The sequence below is a fragment of the Phycodurus eques genome, chromosome 5 (genome assembly GCF_024500275.1).
Source record: "Phycodurus eques isolate BA_2022a chromosome 5, UOR_Pequ_1.1, whole genome shotgun sequence".
NCBI lineage: Eukaryota > Metazoa > Chordata > Actinopteri > Syngnathiformes > Syngnathidae > Phycodurus > Phycodurus eques.
The window spans coordinates 4,807,235-4,828,818 of record NC_084529.1 but is presented as its reverse complement, the minus strand read 5'-3'; the positions used below and the strand labels follow the sequence as shown (position 1 = coordinate 4,828,818).

Sequence of the window (21,584 nt, the reverse complement as noted above, 5' to 3'; positions counted from 1 at the left end):
TCTGTTCCAGACCTTTTAAAAAAAAAACGAAGAAAATAACACAAAACAAGAATAACAGTAAGAAACACAGCAATCTACAGTATTGTTCTTTGAATAAACAAGCGGTAATGGCACAATTAAATGGAATGGAATTAATTAAACAGTTGTGCATCATGATTTCATGCTTTAATTCAATGGGCTCCTTGGTGTGCGCTTCTTGACCACCAGGTGGCGGTAAAATACACTACACAGATTTGATAATGAAACAACAACTGAGCTGCAGTAATAGCAGTCATTTTTGCAAAAGATAAAAATGCCTGCCTAGTCAATGCTAGTTTCAAGAGCCTGCCAATGGTGTTTTGCATTGTGTGTTATCATTAAGCTAGCAGAAGGCAGAGTTGTGGCTTTTAAATGCAAAATGTGTAATTCTTTTGGTTTTATGTTTCGTTTTGACAGTAAACTTCAACTGCAAAAAAAAACCTTAAAGCCTGTTTTTTGAAGAATTGTTTTTTATCTTTTAACTACTGCTAGCTGCGATGTTCGCCACCATTATCGTGCACTCGTAACTCAAACTTTTGCTTGCAACTCAAGACGAAAAATCGACCGAGCAACGAAGGGAGGAACCACCGTACTCAAGTTTAGTCCAATTTATGTAAGTACAGTAACACAGTACTTGTACTTGCTAACTTCCCACCACTTTCCATATGTGCCACAAGTTGCATTTGATATTCAGTTCTCTGTGTGCCAACAAGTCGTGTTTACCGTGTAAACACTGTCACCTAGACTAATTAGCCACTACTTTTCATTTCGACAAATACTGCTGTTTCGAGTCAAAACAGCCCTCATGTACAGGCAGTTCAGCGCCGTTACGTCCACTTGAGCAAGAAGGGACTTGGCTGCAAAGGGGAGTCCTATGGCTGAGGGAAAGCAGCTGACGGGAGCCTCCAGGATGCCCCTGCCTGTGCCCGACCACCACTGTCCTCAAGCAGGACAAGCAGAGGACGAGCCAGGCGGATGCGAAAGCGCCGCAGAGGAGCGGGCGGTCAAGACCGGCCCCAATCTGCTGCAGATGCTGAAGGCGGCCGAGACCAGGTGGCCCCCCCCTCAGTGTCGGCACAGAGAGGGAGAAGAGTCCGGGTCGGGGGAGGTCGTTACCGAGGCTCTGAAGACTGATATGGTGAGCAAGCGCACGCACAGTGACCAGTGGTGAGAAGGAATCAAATACAAAGTAAAGTGGTGCTTTGGCTTACGAGTCACAAGCCGTTGCTTGTTCGTTTTTTGTGTGTTTCAAGCCGGGTTTGAGCCTATAACCGTCTTTAAGTGTCCCGCAGGGCTCATTACCAGGCCCCCTGTCATTGAGTGGAGCTTTGCGATGTAAAATTGCGTATAATTGACACCCATTATAATTGCATTGGTAAAATGTTTGGGGGGATTGTTTCCCCCCCCCAAAACATCCATCCATTTTCTTTACCGCTTATCCTCACAAGGGTCGCGGACGTGCTGGACCCTAACCCAGCTATCTTCGGACGAGAGGCGGGTTACACCCTGAACTGTTTGCCAGCCAATCGCAGAGCACATATAAACAAACAACCATTCGCACTCACATTCACACCTACGAGCAATTTCGAGCCTTCAATCAACCTACCATGCCTGTTTTGGGGATGTGGGAGGAAACCGGAGTGACCGGAGAAAACCCACGCAGGCACGGGGAAAACATGCAAAATCCACGCAGGCGAGGGCGGGATTTGAACCCCTGTCCTCTGAACTGTGAGGAAGACGTGCTCACCAGTCGCTCACGATGCCGCCACCCTTTCCCAAACAAAAGGAAAACAAAATTCAAATGGAAAAAATTGTGGAAAAAAAGGGGAAAAAAATCAGCAAATCGGTGAATCTGGAGGTCCCAAACGTGAGTATGCGTGCATCTACTGTAGCTTGAAAAAGGGCTTTGTGGGCATTTCCTATCCAAATTGTCTTGCAAATCCCATACAAGGACATCAAAGTTTGTAAAAAATAAAAAGAAATTGATGGACGGGGACCTGTAAGTACAAGTGTTGAAAGAGTGCTTCTATTTTTACCACTTCTACAACCCCAATTCCAATGAAGTTGGGACATTGTGTTAACAAATATATATCAGACTATTCATTAGTCTGAGCCATTCAAAATATCAGTAATGTACAAATATTTTGTAGTAATGGTTTTCTACAACCCAATTCCAATGAAGTTGGAACGTTTTGTTAAACAAATAAAAACAGAATACAATGATTTGCAAATCATGTTCAACCTATATTTCATGGAATACACTACAAAGACAATATATTTAATGTTCAAACTGATAAACTTGATTGTTTTTAGTCAATAATCATGAACTTAGAATTTTATGGCTGCAACACGTTCCAAAAAAGCTGGGACAGGTGGCAAAAAAGACTGAGAAAGTTGAGGAATGCTCAAACACCTGTTTGGGACATCCCACAGGTGAACAGGCTAATTGGGAACAGGTGGCTGCCGTGATTGGGTAGAAAAGGAGCTTCCCTGAATTGCTCAGTCATTCACAAACAAAGATGGAGAGAGGTTCACCTCTTTGTGAACAAGTGCGTGAGAAAATAGTCCAACAGTTTAAGGACAATGTTCCTCAACGTACAATTGCAAGGAATTTAGGGATTTCATTATCTACGGTCCATAATATGATCAAAAGGTTCAGAGAATCTGGAAAAATCCCTGCATGAAAGCGGCAAGGCCGAAAACCAACATTGAATGCCCGTGACCTTCGATCCTTCGGGCGGCACTGCATCAAAAACCGACATCGATGTGTAAAGGATATCACCGCATGGGCTCAGGAACACTTCGGAAAACCAATGTCAGTGAATACAGTTTGGTGCTACATCTGTAAGTGCAACTTCAAAGTCTACTATGCAATCGTGGACGTCGTGTCCTCCGGGTCAAAGAGGAAAAGAACCATCCGGACCGTTATGGACGCAAAGTTCAAAAGCCAGCATCTGTGATGGTATGGGGCTGTGTTAGTACATATGGCATGGGTAACTTACACATCTGTGAAGGAACCGTTAATGCTGAAAGGTTCATACAGGTTTTGGAGAAATATATGCTGCCATCCAAGCAACGTCTTTTTCATGGACGCCCCTGCTTATTTCAGCAAGACAAAGCCAAACCACATTCTGCACGTGTTACAACAGCGTGGCTTCGTAGTAAAAGAGTGCGGGTACTAGACTGGCCTGCCTGGAATCCAGACCTGTCTCCCATTGAAAATGTGTGGCACATTATAGAGCGTAAAATACGACAACAGAGAAGATGAAGCTGTACATCGAGCAAGAATGGGAAAGAATTCCACCTACAAAGCGTCAACAATTAGTGCCCTAAGTTCCCAGACGTTTATTGAATGTTGTTAAAAGAAGAGGTGATGTAACCCAGTGGTAAACATGACCCTGTCCAGGCTTTTTTGAAACGTGTTGCAGCCATAAAATTCTAAGTTAATGATTATTTGCTAAAAACAATCAAGTTTATCAGTTTGAACATGAAATATCTTGTCTTTGCAGTCTACTCAAATAAGTATAGGTTGAACGTGATTTGCAAATCATTTTATTCTGTTTTAATTTATGTTTATCACAACGCCCCAACTTTTTACACAAGTATCTGTACTTGCACGAACGTACACAGTGTGATTACTTTTTTCACCGATGACACTGACACACTTACACGGGGGACGCAATGTGGAAAGTATGCAAGAAGTGTGCGTCTCCATGTAGTCACGTTGTCAATGATTTTTTTTTTTTTTTTTGTGGTACACGTCAATGAATGTTTCACCAGGCAGCAGGAGTCACCAACATAGACTGGACAATTTATTAGGCACACTTGCAAAATCTCAATCTCTCAGGTGTTTTAATTTGTGATTTTCTTTCTTTTTTTTTCTTCAAAATACCGCAAATATGAAGAATACACCCTATTGCCAATGGCAAGTCTGAATTTTGTTAGCGTGATGACCTGAGGCGGATCCTGGGTTTTGCGACTAGAGTGGCTTCTATATGTGGGCAAAAGAAGCATTTTTAATCATGGAGGCAGCAGTTCATCTACTACACTGTGTTTATGTGGCGCCCGGACAAATGACCAAATCTTTCCCCCCCCACCACCACCATGTCAACAACTTCACAGAGCAATCAAGTATGTGCCACTCATCGATAGCTAACAGTAATTTGTACATCCAACAAAACTCAATGCAGGTCTGCTTACCTACGTTTAAATGTGTTACATGGATCCGGGAGGGGTAAAACTATATGGCAAAAAAAATAAATACATTTTTTACACAATCTCTTTATATCGCAGACTTTCTCCCAATGGGGGTGCGTCTGGAACGGGGATTCACTGAATGCCATTCTATCTTCCATTGTGAGTAAATCTACACCGAGCATTTATTTGGTTCTCAACAGTCCTCATACAAAGACTCCTTTGAGCGTAGTCTGTGCTTTTGTGAGGCGTGTCTAGTCCCTCTGTCAACTTGTGCTCTCACATCACGCTTAACGGTTGATACGGCAGCTCTGCCAAGGTGTAAGCATGAAGAAAGTGTACAGTCTGGTGAACTCGACCAAAGCCAAGGACCGGGATTCCGTACAGTCCGTCCGCATAGAGGTAGCACTTGCTTTTTTTGTGTGTGTCTCCTGAGAGGCGTCACCTATGAAATTAAAGCAACTAAAATCATTCTTTTTACATTTTCTGGATGAGTCTGTGCGCTAATGACAGTGTAGAGATTGTTTTCAGGCTTCTAAAATCCAGATAGTAACATGGTTTCTGTCTTTGAACTTTCACCCTTGCCGGCGTGAACTTGAAAAGCAATTTCTCAGCTCTTGAAATGTGATCATCAGATTCATCGACACGCTTGCTGGGCAGCTTGTGTTAAATATTAAGCTCCTCGACTTAAGTGCTGCCAAATAGAAGAAAACAGAAGCTGCATTCGCGCAAATGGATTCACCTGTAATCATTAGCAAGGAAAAAGCTGCACTATTAGATGGAAATGAGTTGCTTTTCAACCAAATTATGACTTATTTTGTGACAATATTGCACGATTCAGTTCATTTTTCTTATTTTCTTATTGTATTGTATTGCAACTGGCTCAGTCATTACAATGACTTTGACTATGCAGATTATAATGGCGTCTTTTTCGAAAGCACAAACACGTTTTCTGTGACAAAGAACGTAATCTCAGAAAAACAAATTCACAGGAGAAAGCACTGATAGAAACGGTTTGGCATATGATGATTTACCACATACCGATTTTTAAAAATCGGTATGTGGTAAAATGCATGGTAAAATGCATGGTAAAATGCATGCTCTTTTAGGTTTAAATCTGGGGATGAACTTGGCCACTGTGAAACTGTTGACTTGCTTGGTTTAAAAGGAAAAGGTGCTGTCTTTGAAGATTTTTTGTTGCAACTGAATGTATGTAAAAATCGCGTAAAAATCGCTTATCGATAATTGGGCCCGGTTCCTTCCGATCAAAGTTATAAAAGGCCCGATGTAAGGATTTTAGTACAGTATAGTGGACGATATAGTCAAATAGAAAAATAGCTTTTTGTCTTTTTACATCATTGCTGTCGCATAATTCCAGCATACCAGATCAACGTGAGCTGGTTCACCTTCCGTAATAAATATTGAAAAAAAAAAAAAATTATAATAACAGAAAATTGTTTCAAACTGAGTGAACTTTACAAAATTAATTAAAACAGAGCACTTTATGCCCATCTGTTTGTTTTCCTCTATTGATGCAATGCATCATGGGATATATTGCTTCTTATTTACTTTTTTTTTTTTTTTTTTTGTAGTGACTACCAGTTCACTACCTTTCAAGATGCATTGTGGGTTAAATTGAGGACACGCTAGAGGGGATAACTTATACTCACTACACATTTGAACAGCACTAAAAAAATAGCCCACTTATTACATAAGACACGATAAAATGGATTGGAAGTGATTTCAAACACAGCAAAAGAGTTACCCTACCTTCTTCTATGACTACACTTTCTTCTTTGTTGTATCTTCAATAATATTGGATGCCTAGTGGGCCTGTGGCACTATGCTGTCTCTCTGAGGTTAGTTGTGGTACTACAACAGGCATCTGATTTGGGAGAGGAGACTCCTAATTGTCGGTGGAGATTTCGTTATGTGTGTGGTGTGCTATCTTGGTCATCTGGAGTAAAGTGAACCCCTGTACATTTGCTAATTGTTGTCGCGGGGAACTTATCCACTGTTGTTTGAAGGAAATAAAAACTCCTCTTCATATTGTCTGGTTTTGTGCCTGGGCCAAAGCCATGTCTAACATTGCTTTAGATGTTAGACATGGCTAACATTGCTAATATTGCTTTGCCGCCATCTTGTGGCACATGCATGTACACAGTCATTTTACGCTTGCATTTTTTTGTGTTTGAATATATATACAATATTTAAAAAAGTATGTTTTAACACATTTACATTACATTTAATAAGATGAAATGTGTTTTAAGCGTGTGGGAGAGGTAAAAGTGTTTGAAAAATTTTAAAATGATATGGTCTCGCTAATTCACCGATTGCGGATGGGTCTGAAATGTACTGTATCCCCCTCGATAAACGGGGTTTCACTGTAAGAGTAGTTCAGGTGCACGTGTAATGTTGTTGTTGTTCATGGTCCCGCAGCACATACTGTTGACGGAGCAGAAACAAGAATTCAACAAGCGTCCCATCAAGGCCGTCCCGCACTCACGGTCTCGCTCCATCTCGCAGTCGTCCGCCGAGAGTTACAGTTCAGGTGCGGGAACCAACATTTCAAATATCGTCATATGGTTTCCTCAAACACTTTCTCGAGACTGGCCTATCCAGGGTGGTCCAATATTTTTCAACTGAGGGCCACATAAAAACCTAAATGTGAGGGCCCTTTCATGATTTTTAAAAAAAAATTTTTTTTACATTTGGTTGATTTAACACACCAAAGCTAATCCACTATACGAGCGTACTTGTGTGTGGGTGATTTTATTTAAATGAACCTGACCTTGACATACAGTAGGGCCCAAATCACCAAAATAGCACCTTGTTCTGAATACCATGGATTTACATACATCTATTAGTACAGGACAAGCTACAGTTAAAGACGTCACATCACATATTGTTGTCGTTGTCATACCACTCCTTTTGGCTTGCTAACTGCCAAAAGTACATTAAGAAAACCGTACAAGTCATTTTCTCCATTCTTTCTTACCCAACCGTCTTAACTCAGTACAATTTAGTTTGTTAAAACAATAAGACTGCAAGTAAATTAGAAAATACTGATAATGTAACAGACGAATCAAAGGAACCGGGGTGGAAAGCCCAGCGGACATGCTAATATTTAGCTAACTAGCACCGAGTTGTCTAGCTGCTGTCGTTCTAGCGTATTCTAGAAATGCAGCTGGGTAGTTTGCTGGTTAGAAAGCCAGTTAACTTGAAGTAGCCGGCGAACTTTTGAATTAGCGAACTATTGAAAATACAATTGACGCTGTAGAAACTCAACATTTCAGTCAAACATTTGAATCTGTATCTATTTATCGAGCTAGCTAAAGGAAAATGGCTCTCGAATGAATGCTATAATCCTTCACGCTAGTCACAGCTTGATTGTTTCATTTGGAATTCACGTTGTGTAAAAATGCGAACTAACTTTATGTGGACCTAACTTTATTGTGTTGTATAGTGGGCAGTACCAGCTCCGAGGATGAAACGTCTCCGAGAAAAGAGGTCGAGAAGACGTCCTTTTGTGTTAAAAACATCAAACAGGCTGATTTTGGACGTCGCGAAATCTGCATTGCAGAGCAAGGTGAGGAGAAGCGCACACACGTGCACTCTCACTATTCATGTTTTGCACTTCACGATGCCGGTGGTCTGCGCTCAGAGATGCCTGCTCTGATGGTCCTGAGGAAGAAAGTGGGAGCGGAGAAACCTCTGGCGGGAGCCAAAGTGGTTGGCTGCACACACATCACTGCGCAGACGGCGGTAAGCACCCTCGCCCAACCGTTATTGAGCCAAGGCACAGTGGGGAAAAAAAACAAAAAAAAAAAAAAAAAAAAAACAAGCTAAACTCAAGGTACCACTGTACAAACGGAGTTACGAGCTTGACACAGAACGAGGTGGCGCTAACGAAGCCATAGGATTTCATCTATCGAATGTCCGCTAGCTTGAAGCTAAGATGTAATCCGAAACGCCATAGATGGGCTCGTGGAAATGAACATAGCTCGTACTGTAATTGTAAACCTTCAAAAAAAAAAAAAAAATGCGACTTTAAAGTCCCAGTAAAGTGGCCCAGAAAATGTCTTGTAAATTTGAGAGACCACAGAGAAGGGTGTTTTTAAAAAGCTCCTCATTAGCTCGCGGGCTAGCAAACATAATAAAACAGTTAAGTTCCCCTTAAGTGTTTTTGTTGTGTGGATCTACGCGTGGCGCGTGGAGCTAGGCTGCGGAGTATTAGACGGAGCCAATGCCGGTCCGGGAGCCCAATAGCGACTAATACGTACTAGCCTAACCACTCGTAACAGGAGCTGTCCAAATCGCCCGTCACAAAAGAGACATTAGCCCGAAAAACAAAAACACTTCAGGGAAAATGCATTTTTCGGGTTGCAGGCATAGCTTGGTGGCTCGATTTAGTTGCACTAGAAACAGGCCAAACTATTATTGCTAAGTAATGCGCAATTCCAGCAGATAACCATAGACGGTGCTCGTTAGTAATATAGTGGGGGAGGGCCTCACGCCAGGCCCTCTTTCGTCACGGAGCTAGTTTTTAGCCCCACCCCAAAAAAACATGAACATTAACACAATAAAGACATAATAAGAGATTGAAAGAAAGCACCACTTAGGGTTCCGCTTCGATTCCAAAGACTTTGTGTGCGTGCGTGTGTGTTCCAGGTTCTTATTGAGACTTTGTCGGTGTTGGGAGCTCAGTGCCGCTGGGCCGCGTGCAACATCTTCTCCACCCAGAACGCCGTAGCTGCGGCTCTGGCCAAGGGAGGTGCAACACGATGCGAGAGGACTGTTTTTGTGTTGTTTCCCAGCACTTCCTGTCTTTCTCACACTATTTCCTGTTCTGAATGTCAACTCAGGTGCGTCTGTGTTTGCTTGGAGAGGGGAGTCAGAAGACGACTTCTGGTGGTGCATCGACCGCTGCGTCGGGGCTGACATCTGGCAACCCAATGTGGTACATGAGACACTTTTTACTGGACCTTTTTGAATTGTTACACTGGACTTCGAAAATTATTTTAAGCTCTTCCAATTGCAATAATAAAACAATAACAAAAATACTGTTACAGTATATCCATCCATTTTCTGAGCCGCTTCTCCTCACGCGGGTCGCGGGCGTGCCGGAGCCTATCCCAGCTAGGCGGGCACGGGCAGAACATGCAAAATCCACACAGGCGAGGCCGGGATTTGAACCCATGTCCTCTGAACTGTGAGGCAAACGTGCTAACCAGTCGCTCACCCTGCCGCCTATTATTATTATTTATTAGATTTTTATATTTATATTTATTTACATAATAATAATTATTATAATTATTATTATTTTAAAAATGTAACAGTAATAAAGACATTTATAATATAGTGTGATGATAAAACACAAATAAGGACATTTTCTGCAATAATGAGAAATAATATTTTAAATACTTTTAGAAATATTACAATATTATAGTTTTTTTTCATTTTAGTGCAGCATCTATATCCTGCTTGAAAATGTCCTTAATATTTGGGTGTGTTAAATTTATATTTGCATCAATATGCACCAATTACATTACACACAAAAATGTTTTTTTTTAAATAAAAACATTTAATCAAAATGAGTTTTTATAAAACCATATGTAATTCTTTTATACTCACTTATATAAACTGTATTTTTAAAATAACGATGCTACTTATTCAAAAATGTTTATTTTTGAATATATTCTTATAATTTATAATATACATATATTTATAAGGAATTTCAAATTTAGATATTTTATTCAGTTTAAAATTATTACACTTACTATAGTTAAATAAAAAATGTTATGTCCTTTTTTAAAAATCATTTTAGAACATGGCCTTACATTTAAATTGTATTATGTTATTGTTATATTTAATTAATTTTATATCATTACTCTAAATATTTGAATGTAAAATGGTCATATTTTTATCTCATGCAATATCTTTGTTAAATTTTATTTTATATTGCTAAGTAATATTACTATACTATTATATACAAACGTTTTTCATTTTAATATATCAAATATTATTTCTTATTATTTCAGAAGATTTCCTTGTTTTATCATACAAAATTCACGATTAATTATGATTAATTAGTAATCACACAATAATTGATAACTAATAATTGTGCGTGATTATACTTTGTTGTAGCCTTCAATGCTATTTTTAACATTTCAATTGAACTTATTAACGTATTATACTTTCATCACGAGTGAATGTAAATGTCACGGCTTTCTACTGCCTCCTAGTGGCCATTGTCACGAAAATGTTATTTCGGTGGCATTCAGTCAGTTGAGGTTGCACAGCAATGTTGAAGCTTTATCACACTTATCGTTAGCGTAAAGGCAACAATATATCTCTTTTACTAGTATATCTTTAGCACAATAACCCATCTAAATGTTACATCACGGAATGCAAATTAAGCCGACCAAACACTTTGCATCTTTATTTTGACAGCTGCCCTTTTGCTTGTTTTAGGCGGAGTTTGAGTGAAGTAGCAGAAACGTAAAAGTACTGTCATCTATGCTATAGATGTGTCGAAATGCGAAGAAAATTACAAGCTCTAAAATCTTTATGTCAGAAGTGGGATTCGAACCCACGCCTCCAGGGGAGACTGCGACCTGAAACGCAGCGCCTTAGACCGCTCGGCCATCCTGACAGTGTTCCAAAGTGAGATCGAGTTTCAGCAAGGTTAATGATCAGTCTACTGTACTGAAAATGAGATAAAGTTCCTCTGGGTCTCAAACGCACTCACACAGGAGATATAAATATTTTTTAAAAAATTATAATTTAAAACTTGGACAAGATGCAGCAGTTCTATATTGCACACCTTGTTCCATAGCACCATTACACACCACTGAGGGTCCGTCAGGGGTCATGGCTGGTTCTTCAGAAAGGTAAAAAGTTCACTTATCACTGGGAATATGTTCCAGATTCACCCAACACAACGCAGGTGAAAATCAGCGCGATCGAGAGAATATATTAGTAAACTCTTTATGAAGAGCGCCGGTCTCTTCTCTGTGGTCAGATTCTGGACGACGGCGGCGACCTGACCCACTGGATCTACAGGAAGTACCCGAGCCTGTTCAAAAAGATACGAGGCATCGTGGAAGAAAGCGTCACAGGAGTTTATCGGTTAGTTCACACGCAGTAAACCCCACGCTATTCTCCGGCCCCCACTAACTGACGCCCCCCTCTGAAAATTTTGAGCATTGCCTAAAATAATGCCGCGGTACCTTGATGTGTAAGTTTCGTTAGTCCCGTGACCGAGTCCGTGTTTTCGACAGCTTGTACCAGCTGGCCAAGGCGGGCAAGTTGTGCGTTCCTGCCATTAACGTCAACGACTCGGTGACCAAGCAAAAGTTCGACAACTTGTACTGTTGCAAGGAGTCCATACTGGATGGGTGAGCGGTCACGCACACAATCACACAACCACACACAGACATAGACACGCACACGCTTACACAGCTGACCGTGTTGCTTTCAGGTTGAAGAGAACCACAGATGTGATGTTTGGCGGCAAGCAGGTGCTGGTTTGCGGCTACGGTGAGGTCAGTAAACGTGCTGCTGTTCTCTCGGCCGGCGTTTTCCCAACCTTTGCGAGCCAAGGCGCCTATTTTACATCAGGAAAAATTCTCGTCTCACTCTCCTCTCACTGTACGTCGCTGGCATAGATCGATGAACCAAGATATTTGACTCCCATTTCAATTCGTTCCATGACCACAATCGGAACTCAAATCATTTGTATCTCAAATCAACTTTCCCTATCGAAATGAATGGAAATGCCATTAATCTGTTGCAGCCCACCAAGGGGCAGTAAAAAAATATTGCTTTTGAAATTTGTTTTGTAAATGTTGTTTTTTTACTTTTTCATGTCTATGATTTTATGCTTTAATTCAATGGACTTCATCCACTTCTTCTCAGCACTTACTTTTTTAGGACCCATGGTTCGGCAAAGGAAATTTGGCAAAACACCTGCTTAAAAAAAATAAAAAATAAAAAAAAAAGTTCAAATGCGAGCACAAAACCCAACAAATACTGTCAAACTTTCACTGCGAGGTAGCCAATGTGAATTGATGGTGGACGGATTTTGAGCAGTTGGTGTTTCTGAAGCTCATTCATGAATCACTTTTTTTACTACTAAAAACAGTCCTATCTTGACCGTCAATTTGGCGAAACTGGATAATATCCCGCGGCACGTCCGATGATCTCTGATGGCACGCCGGTTGGGAATGACAGTACTCGGCCCCCGGCTTTATACGTCAGGTAGCATTGAGAATCCGTAAGGTTCTTGCTCCAGGTTGGCAAAGGTTGCTGCGCCGCCCTGAAAGCGTTGGGCGCTATCGTGTACGTGACAGAAGTGGACCCCATCTGTGCCCTCCAGGCCTGGTACGCTAAGCTATGAACACGGGCATGTTTAAAACCAGAAACATATCCTGAATGAATTGGACGCCTCTGCCACGTTTTTTATAGCATGGGCGGCTTCAGAGTAATCCAGCTGAGTGAGGTGGTCCGGCTGGTTGACGTGGTCATCACCTGCACAGGTACACGCGCGCACCGAGGTCACATAGGCACGAAACTGTCCTGCGTCACAGCCAGATGTGACAAAAGTACTCACACTCTCTACTTGAGTAGAAGTACATATACTTGTCGAAAAAAGTTACCTTGGTAAAAGCAGAAATCTTGATTCAAGCATGAACATACGGACTCTGAAAATGTACTAAAGTACAAAACATTTCCGGGGATCCAAAAGGCCGCATACCCAGGTGTCCGATTGTTATGCCAACACATAGCTTTGAAAGGGACGGTTTTGACCACGAGTTAGGACAGGCTTTGTAATGCTTCACATAGACTTAATACATCCATCCATCCGTTCTGTGAACCGCTTCTCCTCACTAGGGTGAGTGCGCCACAACAAACTCGTTGATTGTTTTGCCACGCAGGAAATAAACACGTGCTGGGCCGGGAACATCTGGACAGGATGAAGAACGGCTGCATCGTCTGCAACATGGGACACTCCAACACAGAGATAGATTTGGTAAAATATTTGCCCGAGAGGCGCGGTACACCCTGAACTGGACTGTGAGGACGAATTTGAAATCTGATCGGTTAAAGAAATAGTCCCGTTGCTAATACAGTTTAAGTGACATCAGGCAGCACTACAAATTGTGAAGGCCATGGGTAGATTCGATTGACATGGCAACACAGACGCTGGAAACTGATTGGACCAAAAAAAAAAAAAAAAAAAAAACATCGTAACGTCCACTTACTGGAAGAAGTTCAGGCAAGAGAAATGCTACAAAATGATGAAAATAGACTGTTGGGAATGAATTAACATTTAGAGGAATACATTTGATAATTTAGGTTTTAAATGTATGTCAGTGCATCTTCTAGTGTTTCAGCCAAACGACATTATTAAATTACATCATTATTGACATTTGTGAAAATGACAAGTTGTCGTCGTTATTGTTGGTCAGGCGAGTCTGCGTAGTGCCGAGCTGCGGTGGGAGCGCGTGAGGCCTCGGGTGGACCACATCATATGGCCAGATGGAAGGAGGATCGTCCTGCTAGCTGAGGTGATGTCGCTACTTTTATTATATAACAGCTATGAATATCGCTGGCGTGGGGCCGAAACTTGTCAAAATATGCAAAATTAAGTTTTTTTTCCACAGATCTACACGACTGGTCAGTCTCCATGTATGTGTGATATTCTTACAAATTATTGACCAAGGGTGACTTGGGGTCGATAATAGTGTGGTTTATCCTAAATAACGCAGGAAAACTTTAAATTGACAAATACATCATTGAGTTTCCTGGTTTACGCGGGTCTACCGCACTGCATTAATTAGTCTGCCGTCTGATTGGATGTTGAAAATGTGGATTGTTTCAACTGACCAATGACCAATGGTGTTTGTTGTCATACTCCCAGGGCGGTTTGCTGAATCTGAGCTGCTCCACTGTTCCCCCCTTTGTCCTCTCCGTCACTTCCACCACTCAGGTGTGTGACCTGCACACACACAGTTTTCTTTATGGTGTTGACAAAAGTATTGGGACACGTATCATTCATGTTGAGAGTCTAAGATTTCGACCGTAACTCCGGGTTGATTAAAGCAGACATAGTAGGCATTCTTTTCTTAACAATTTAAAACGGTTTCCGGGTGTCATCACTACGAGCAAGAAAAAAAAATAATAATAAAACAAAAAAAAGTGCCCACAAAGTCATTTTAATTTGTGGAGACGGCAGTTAATGCACAATACAGCACATCTATTCTTAGCAGCTTTTCTCACACCTGCTGTCAGGAAATGGGATACTATCGCATGACGTCACTCTTGAGTCGTCCCGCACAGATCTGAAAGCAAGAGGCGAAGTGGTCTTGCTTCAAGCTGTTTTCCACTCCCAGTTGAAGTTTGCTGTGAAACTGACAAAACAAGACTATTAAACATTCTATATTTCAATACCAAAATGTTCAACCAAACCATATACAGTGGTGCCTTGAGATACGAGTGACCCGACGTACGAGTGTTTTGTGGCGGCCGTCACTCAATTCACGTCACGTCAGCAACACTTTAACAAATGGTGAACAATTCATCAAAAAAAAGAGAGGTTTAAGGCTGTTTACTGCCACTCCCAGTTGAATTTTTGGGTCCAACTAAGAGTAAAATAAAGATAATTACAAGTTATTCACAGGCAAATATTCCTCGTCCTTGACAAAAAAATAAAAAAATACTAATATTACAGCAACTTACTGAGTGCTGTAACAGCAGCAGCAGCAGCAGCAGGAGAAGAAGAAGAAGAAGAAGAAGAAGAAGTCTATTCTTCTTCGTTTGTCTGCATGACTGTACTATTCAATAGCGCCCCCTGGTGGCCAAGGCGGGCACACCAGAAGGCGCAGCACACTGATGGATGAAACATTAGATGCGGGCTCACCAACCTTACTGAAACTGAGAGCTACTTTTTGGACTATTTTATTGCCCTTTGTTTTGATAAAGTACAATGTTACAGAGTGCTAGTTTTCCTTATTAAAAAACAAAAACATTTTTTTTTCTTGGGGGGGGGGGAGACGGGGAGGCTCGAACTGATTATAATTATAATTAATTTCAGCGGTCAAAGATGATTTGAGATAAGAATGTTTTGAGTTAAGAGCTTCGACACAGGACAAATTAAACGCGTATCTCAAGGCGCCACTGTAATTTCGTTTTATGAATGTCAGCTAGCTTAATGCTAACCTATAATGCAAAATGCCATAGACAGGCTAATGGGAATTAGCGTTTGCAGAAGTATTAAACTTATTAACTAACATTCCTGTGTTCGTATGTCCCAAATGTTTGTAAGTAGAATTTTCGGAGGTAGTTTTACGTTGTAAATATCTGTGATATAGCGGTGGAATTATGACTGTCGCTCAATTCTGTTCAGGCTCTGGCCCTCATCGAGCTGTACAACGCTCCAGACGGACGATACAAACAGGATGTATACCTGCTACCAAAGAAGATGGGCAAGTTCAATAACTACAATTGACAATCATTTGGACACCAAATGCCACAAATTTGGTATCTGAATATTTATCGTGACAGACGAATACGTGGCCAGTCTTCACCTTCCCGGCTTTGACGCTCACCTCACCGAGCTGACTGACGAGCAGACCAAATACTTGGGCATCAGCAAGCATGGACCCTTCAAGCCTAATTATTATAGGTGACATACATGCACAAACATTACATTTTTACGACATAACATGGCTCACTAAAAGCTTTTTTTTTTGATGCAGGTATTGACCTCCGGGACCCCGAAGACTTCCTGTTTATGTTATGTTATTATTCTGAATATTGAAATAAAACCAACTGTAAACACGGTTAACTATTCACTACTGACTTGTTTCGTCAAGTGGCACATTCGGATTTCACGCTGCACATTTAGCACAAAGCACCCATGAAGAGATAACAATAAATAAGTTGTAAATATAAACTGTACACGTGGTTTCTCAGTGTTTTTCCTGGTCTACCTTTTCTCCACGAGAATGAAATGAGTTGCTTTCATTAGCTTTCACTATGGGAAGCCATTTGAGCGTTTATTTGATATCAATGATATCCATGTACTAGTACGCTCTTTGTCCTCACTCGTAAAATAATTCAGTGCGCTTGTAGAATGACCGTGTCGTACTAGTAACGTTTTCCCCACTACTTGTTCCACTTTTTGGCCCTCTAGCACAACATTTAACTGGCTAATAAGGATTGCGAATACATGCTTAAACGGCCGTTTGGCGGATGTCACAGTGTAATCTGGCAACCTCCATTGTTGAATTGTGTCTGTCTGTGATAATCAACGCATAACAATACTGCACTATCCATCCATCCATTCTCTATTACCAGATGAGTCTAATCACGAGTTCTCTGGCCCTAAATTACACGTAATGACCAACATTACAGGACGGTGTTAATAAAAATGTACACGAAGGTCATAAAACGGTCATCAGTGGTTTAGGCTGCATAGCCAATCAACTTCAATGTCGCCACTGTATAACCAGCGTGTGTGTGTGGCTAGTTGATAATCCATTGGTTAGTAAAGCACAATGACAGATGGTCACTAGTGATATATTCTCTTATAACCAGAATCCAGTGCGTGTGTGCGTGTGTGCAGGCACGCGCGTGCGTGTCCTTGTCTCCTCCCAATCAGGGATTCTGCTTAAAGAGCTTTTGATGCACACACGCTAATCACTGCTAGCAGCTGTTCACCGGCCATCGGTTGGTTGGTTGGTTGGTTGGTTACTTGCTTCCTTGCTTGGATGGATGGATGGGACATAATTCGAAAATCAACCAACCGATGGTTGATTGGCTGTTTTGGTTGTTGGGAGGACGGACAGATTCAACGGGGAATGACTGATGAATGAATGGACAAATGGGTGATAAGGTTGGATGATCAATTCCTTTCACCAATTGTGTTTGGTCGGTTGGGTAAAAGGTTTCTGATGGATGGATGACAGACAGCTTGATCATTTTACCACCATCATCATCATCATCATCATCATCAATCCATCTGTCCATTGATGTGTCGTGGATGGATGGATAATGAATCAACCACCTTGAGTGAGTGATCAACCAACCGATTTATGGATTGACTGACTGACTAGCTGACAGACGGGCTGGATTATTGATGGAGTGACATCTTGACAGACTGTCCGACCGCCGAACTGACTGGCCAACTGATGACTTATTGATTGACTGACTGACCGATTTATTGATGATGCAGAGATCAGACTACAGGATTTTAGCCCTGAGAGTGGCCCGATTTGCTATCGCGGGTGATTTCTCAGAAACTTCTTGTCGTGTGACATAACCCACGACCACAAATTTGGGCCTACGATGCAAAAATAAAACGTGTGACCTATCAACGACAACTCTCCGAAAGCGCACCCGGACGTCGACCAGTAGGGTTGCGTATTGCGACCGACGCTTTGCCTCGCGTGCTTGCCGTTGTCAACATACTTGGTCGCCGTCGAAAACACTTTTTCACACGGCGCACAAACCAATGTTCACCGAAGCTTTAGAGCATGTAGAGGGCATGTATACGTACAAACAGTAGCGCTAGCACTAGCTTGCTAGGCTATGTAACGTTTTGTTGCCTGCTTGCGAGCCATATCGTATTAAATCCTTGAATGGACAGCCCAAAACATCATCTACTGAGCACCTGGTGACATTGCACATTTTATTTGATGCCCTCTTTTTGTTCTTTTTTTCCCAATATTGTTGCGGCGATCCATTGTTTGACAACAACTCGTCCGTACGGTAACGGTTGTATCCGGTTGCAGTGAAAGGTGGCATGTTTTCTGGTCACGCCTCCCCGACAGTCTTTGATGATCCGGTGGTATCGGAATACATGTCGTCTAGTGTTGCCAGTGGCTGAACGATTTGATGGCAGTAGTCTGACATGGTGCAATTGTGAAGGATCAAATTTGATCCAGGCATCAATTAATTGACTGACTTTACTGATTGACTGACTAATTGACTCAGGGACCGACCGATTGACTGACTTATTGAATGATTTGTGAGCGACTGACTAAGTGACTTACTGTATTGATTGGCTGACTGACCGACTGATTGAGTGAGTGACCAACTAACTGACTTTCTGACTGACTTGTTGATTGACTGGCTGACTCACCGACCGAGTTATGGAGCAATTGAGTGAGTGACTAACTAACTGACCGACTGACAGATTGACTGATTTATTTGACTGAGTTAGTGACATATTAACTCACTGGCTGACTGATTTACTGAGTGAATGACTAATGTTTCCTTAGAAAGACATGCTAGTAGTGTCCTCCAGTAGTTGTCATGTTGTTCTGAGACTACAGGACACTCAGGAGAGGAAAGGTAACCGTAAAGCCCTCACTGATGCGCATGTTGTCACTCACAAATCCTTGCGGTCACTCGCCTTCACCGTACGTCCTGGCCAATAACTTCATGAAACTGTCGCAATCTCCCCGTCAGTTTTTTGGCAAGTCTAGAACCACCGGATCCTTCCAAGCCACCAGAGTGAGTTCTAACATTGCCAAACACCGCAAGAGAGCCACCGGGCCATCCAGGCCCGTGCGACGGCACGGTTTCAGGTTGCATCCTCTCAGACACCCGGCGCCGGTCTCCACAGCAACAACAGCAAGCGATCTCTACAAAGGACGGTGCAATCGATCAGCCTCGCAGTTTCATCATTCAACACCCGGGCTGAGGTCACCGGACCTAGATATCACCATCACCGTGCGCAAAAAAGAACACACACGCGCAGATGAATGTCCATCTTGTCCTAGTTTGGCACCATACATGACTGCTCAAGCACAGACACAGAAAGCAAAAATGTGCTAGTGCCAAAATGGGCAAAGTAGATCAGATGCACTCGGTCGACCTCAGACGGCGGGATAGATAGATTCTCATGGAGGTTCTGTCTCAACTCTGTTTATGGCCCGTTGGTAATTCACTGATAGTTCTGCTAGCACAGTGAATATACCAGTGCCATACACAGAAGAGGAGGAGATACAAGTGCAGCATTTTACTGTCTAGTAACGAGTTAGGGTAAATATATCGGAGTAAAAGTTAGTCAAATGTTAACGTGAAACCGGAAACAAAGTACAGATATGTGGAAATCCTACTTCAGTAATGTATTGAAATATGTAGTTGTTGTGCTGGGAGGATCATTCCTGCCTCAGATTGATTCTGTCTGCGGGGAATGATGTGCTAAGTGATTTTCGAGATGCTCCGAATGGCTCCCAAAGCGGGGTCTCATCTTCCCGTTTCCGGCCGGGATCAATGAAGTCAAACGCTTGAGAGGAACAACGAGAGAGAGAGCGAGATGACATCTTGCTTGCTATTTATGCCGAGTGATAATCACATTGTCTGCGAGGAAGCCGAGGGCCACGACGACGATGACGACGATGGTGAGTCCTGGCGTCTTTGAGAGGAATCAAATGTATTCAAGTCCTCCCAATCAAGGCCAGAGTGGATGTTGAAATATAAAAAAACAAAAAAAATGGATTGGCATCTTCACAGTTGTGCAGCAGAATAAATTGTCCAAAAGTGTGAATGTAACGTGAATATGAATGGTACAGTATGTCTGCATGTGCCCTCTGATTGGCTGGCAAGCAGTGTGTGCAAATATGACAACATCGCTCGCTCAATTTTCTCCATTCTTACCTTCGTCAAATCCTCATCGCCATCCCACCAAAAAAAAAAAAAGTCAAGTGTCTTCACGTTGGAGTTGAAGAATGGCGCAGATGACTTGTGTGTGTGTGTGTGTGTGTGTGTGTGTGTGCTCCTGAGGATTTCCTCGTGAGGAAGCAATTAGCTGCTAAGCATCTTACGCCGGTGGAAGCAGAAGTAATCCACGCTAGCCCTTCTTCCTTCTGCGACTCCACTCGCCGTTCACCGTTTTACGCGTCACGTTTCGAAAGCGCTGCCGAAAACGCACCGCCTTCACTTTCAACATAATAAATATGTCAAAGGGCACGATGTGTCACTACCGTGGAAAGCCGCTCCGAACAGTTATTGTCAGAGGTTTTGCAAAGGTTCAATGGCTCAGTTACACTTTTTAACACAAAAGAAAATTGACTTTTGAATAGTTTCATCGATCAAATCTTGGACTTTTTCTGGAATATTCACTTATCTGATTTCTCGTATGTCTCAATTGTGCACGTTTGTCATTAGGTCAACATGGTATCATATTTTCCACAACCTGGACACTTACGATGCAAAAAAAAAAACAAAAAAAAAAACCACACATTTGTTTACGATGTATTTACATTTCATCGTGCTTTTTTGTCAGTTGATTATTTGGGTAAAACGAAACAAAAAATTCGCGGTTAATTCCAACATAATGATGTATCGTTTTAATCCACTTTTTTGAGAGGTTGATGCATTCATTCAAAATTAAGAAAAGTCATCAAAATGTAATCAAATGTCATTCATTATTTAACTTTTAAAAAGTAATCCAAATAATTACACGACTATTATATTTCCAACTTGTAATTATAACCAACTACATTGACAAAGTAAGCTTCCCAATCAGTATGACAACTATATGTTACTAGTAAGACAAAACTACCTGTGGTTATTTTGGTTTTACTCGTAAATACAAGGAGGCTACTAGTGCATGTAACATGCCAACTAGTTGGGCCTTTTTTTTTTTTACGTTAGCTATTTTTAGCTTAGTTCAATTTTTTGTTTATTCAGTCACTCTACTAGTGTGCTGAATGATCAAACTAGTGATTACAAAGAGTGTACTAGTACACGGGCTTCAAGTGGTATATCAAGGATATGTAATAAATGCTCAAACAGCTTTCCTATTCCAATCAGTCTGGTCCACTAGTGCTATGTGGAAAAAAAAACAAAAAAAAACACTGGAGTAAATATTCAAACTGTGCATAATAGCACAGTGGATTAAAGTTTTTTTTTTTTTTTTTAATCCAGTACAGTACCTTGATGTCAAGTTCAGATCAGTTGTGTTTAACTTTCAAGTACAATACATTACATCTTTTAGAACTGGTTGTTTTTAAATTTTGAACTGAATTTGAATTGAATCATGAGTTGCACTACTCCCATCTCATAGCTTTTCTTCACGTTAGTTGCGTAAAACAAGCTTACCATGATCAGCGGGTGTGGCGTCCTGCTGCAGCCCGGCGACTGCGCTTCGTCCTCCCGCAAAGTCCCCTCGCCCTCATCCGGTCCCCCCTACCCCGACCCCGGGGCTCACTCACCTGCTGTCGGTGACTATCAAACAGATTGCGTGCGGCGTGGTGGAGGATTATTGAAAAAAAAAAGAAGAAAAAAAGAACGGGTGCTTCACCCTGTAGAAGCTGTGCGCTGCAGGTTTGCGTTACAAGCGCTCCAAAAGTTGT

General features: G+C 41.7%; 1 protein-coding gene across 3 annotated transcripts in view; it reads left to right on the top strand.

Annotated features, from left to right (window-relative positions):
- LOC133402873 (S-adenosylhomocysteine hydrolase-like protein 1) overlaps window positions 1-16,138 on the top strand; it is a 29,511-nt gene extending 13,373 nt beyond the window's left edge. The window contains exons 1-17 of one of the 3 annotated variants that reach the window (XM_061677120.1): window positions 581-631; window positions 836-1,156; window positions 6,652-6,763; window positions 7,679-7,801; window positions 7,877-7,977; window positions 8,884-8,986; window positions 9,078-9,172; window positions 11,237-11,343; window positions 11,496-11,612; window positions 11,696-11,759; window positions 12,509-12,597; window positions 12,682-12,752; window positions 13,152-13,246; window positions 13,686-13,784; window positions 14,138-14,206; window positions 15,623-15,701; window positions 15,781-15,905. In XM_061677120.1, the coding sequence (XP_061533104.1) occupies window positions 893-1,156; window positions 6,652-6,763; window positions 7,679-7,801; window positions 7,877-7,977; window positions 8,884-8,986; window positions 9,078-9,172; window positions 11,237-11,343; window positions 11,496-11,612; window positions 11,696-11,759; window positions 12,509-12,597; window positions 12,682-12,752; window positions 13,152-13,246; window positions 13,686-13,784; window positions 14,138-14,206; window positions 15,623-15,701; window positions 15,781-15,905 (1,713 nt within the window). In that variant the 5' untranslated portion in view covers window positions 581-631; window positions 836-892. Of the gene's footprint in view, window positions 1-580; window positions 632-835; window positions 1,157-6,651; window positions 6,764-7,678; window positions 7,802-7,876; window positions 7,978-8,883; window positions 8,987-9,077; window positions 9,173-11,236; window positions 11,344-11,495; window positions 11,613-11,695; window positions 11,760-12,508; window positions 12,598-12,681; window positions 12,753-13,151; window positions 13,247-13,685; window positions 13,785-14,137; window positions 14,207-15,622; window positions 15,702-15,780; window positions 15,906-15,974 lie in introns of those variants that run through there. The other 2 variants (XM_061677117.1, XM_061677118.1) reach the window with 2 other exon arrangements.
- Window positions 16,139-21,584: the final 5,446 nt, after the last annotated feature.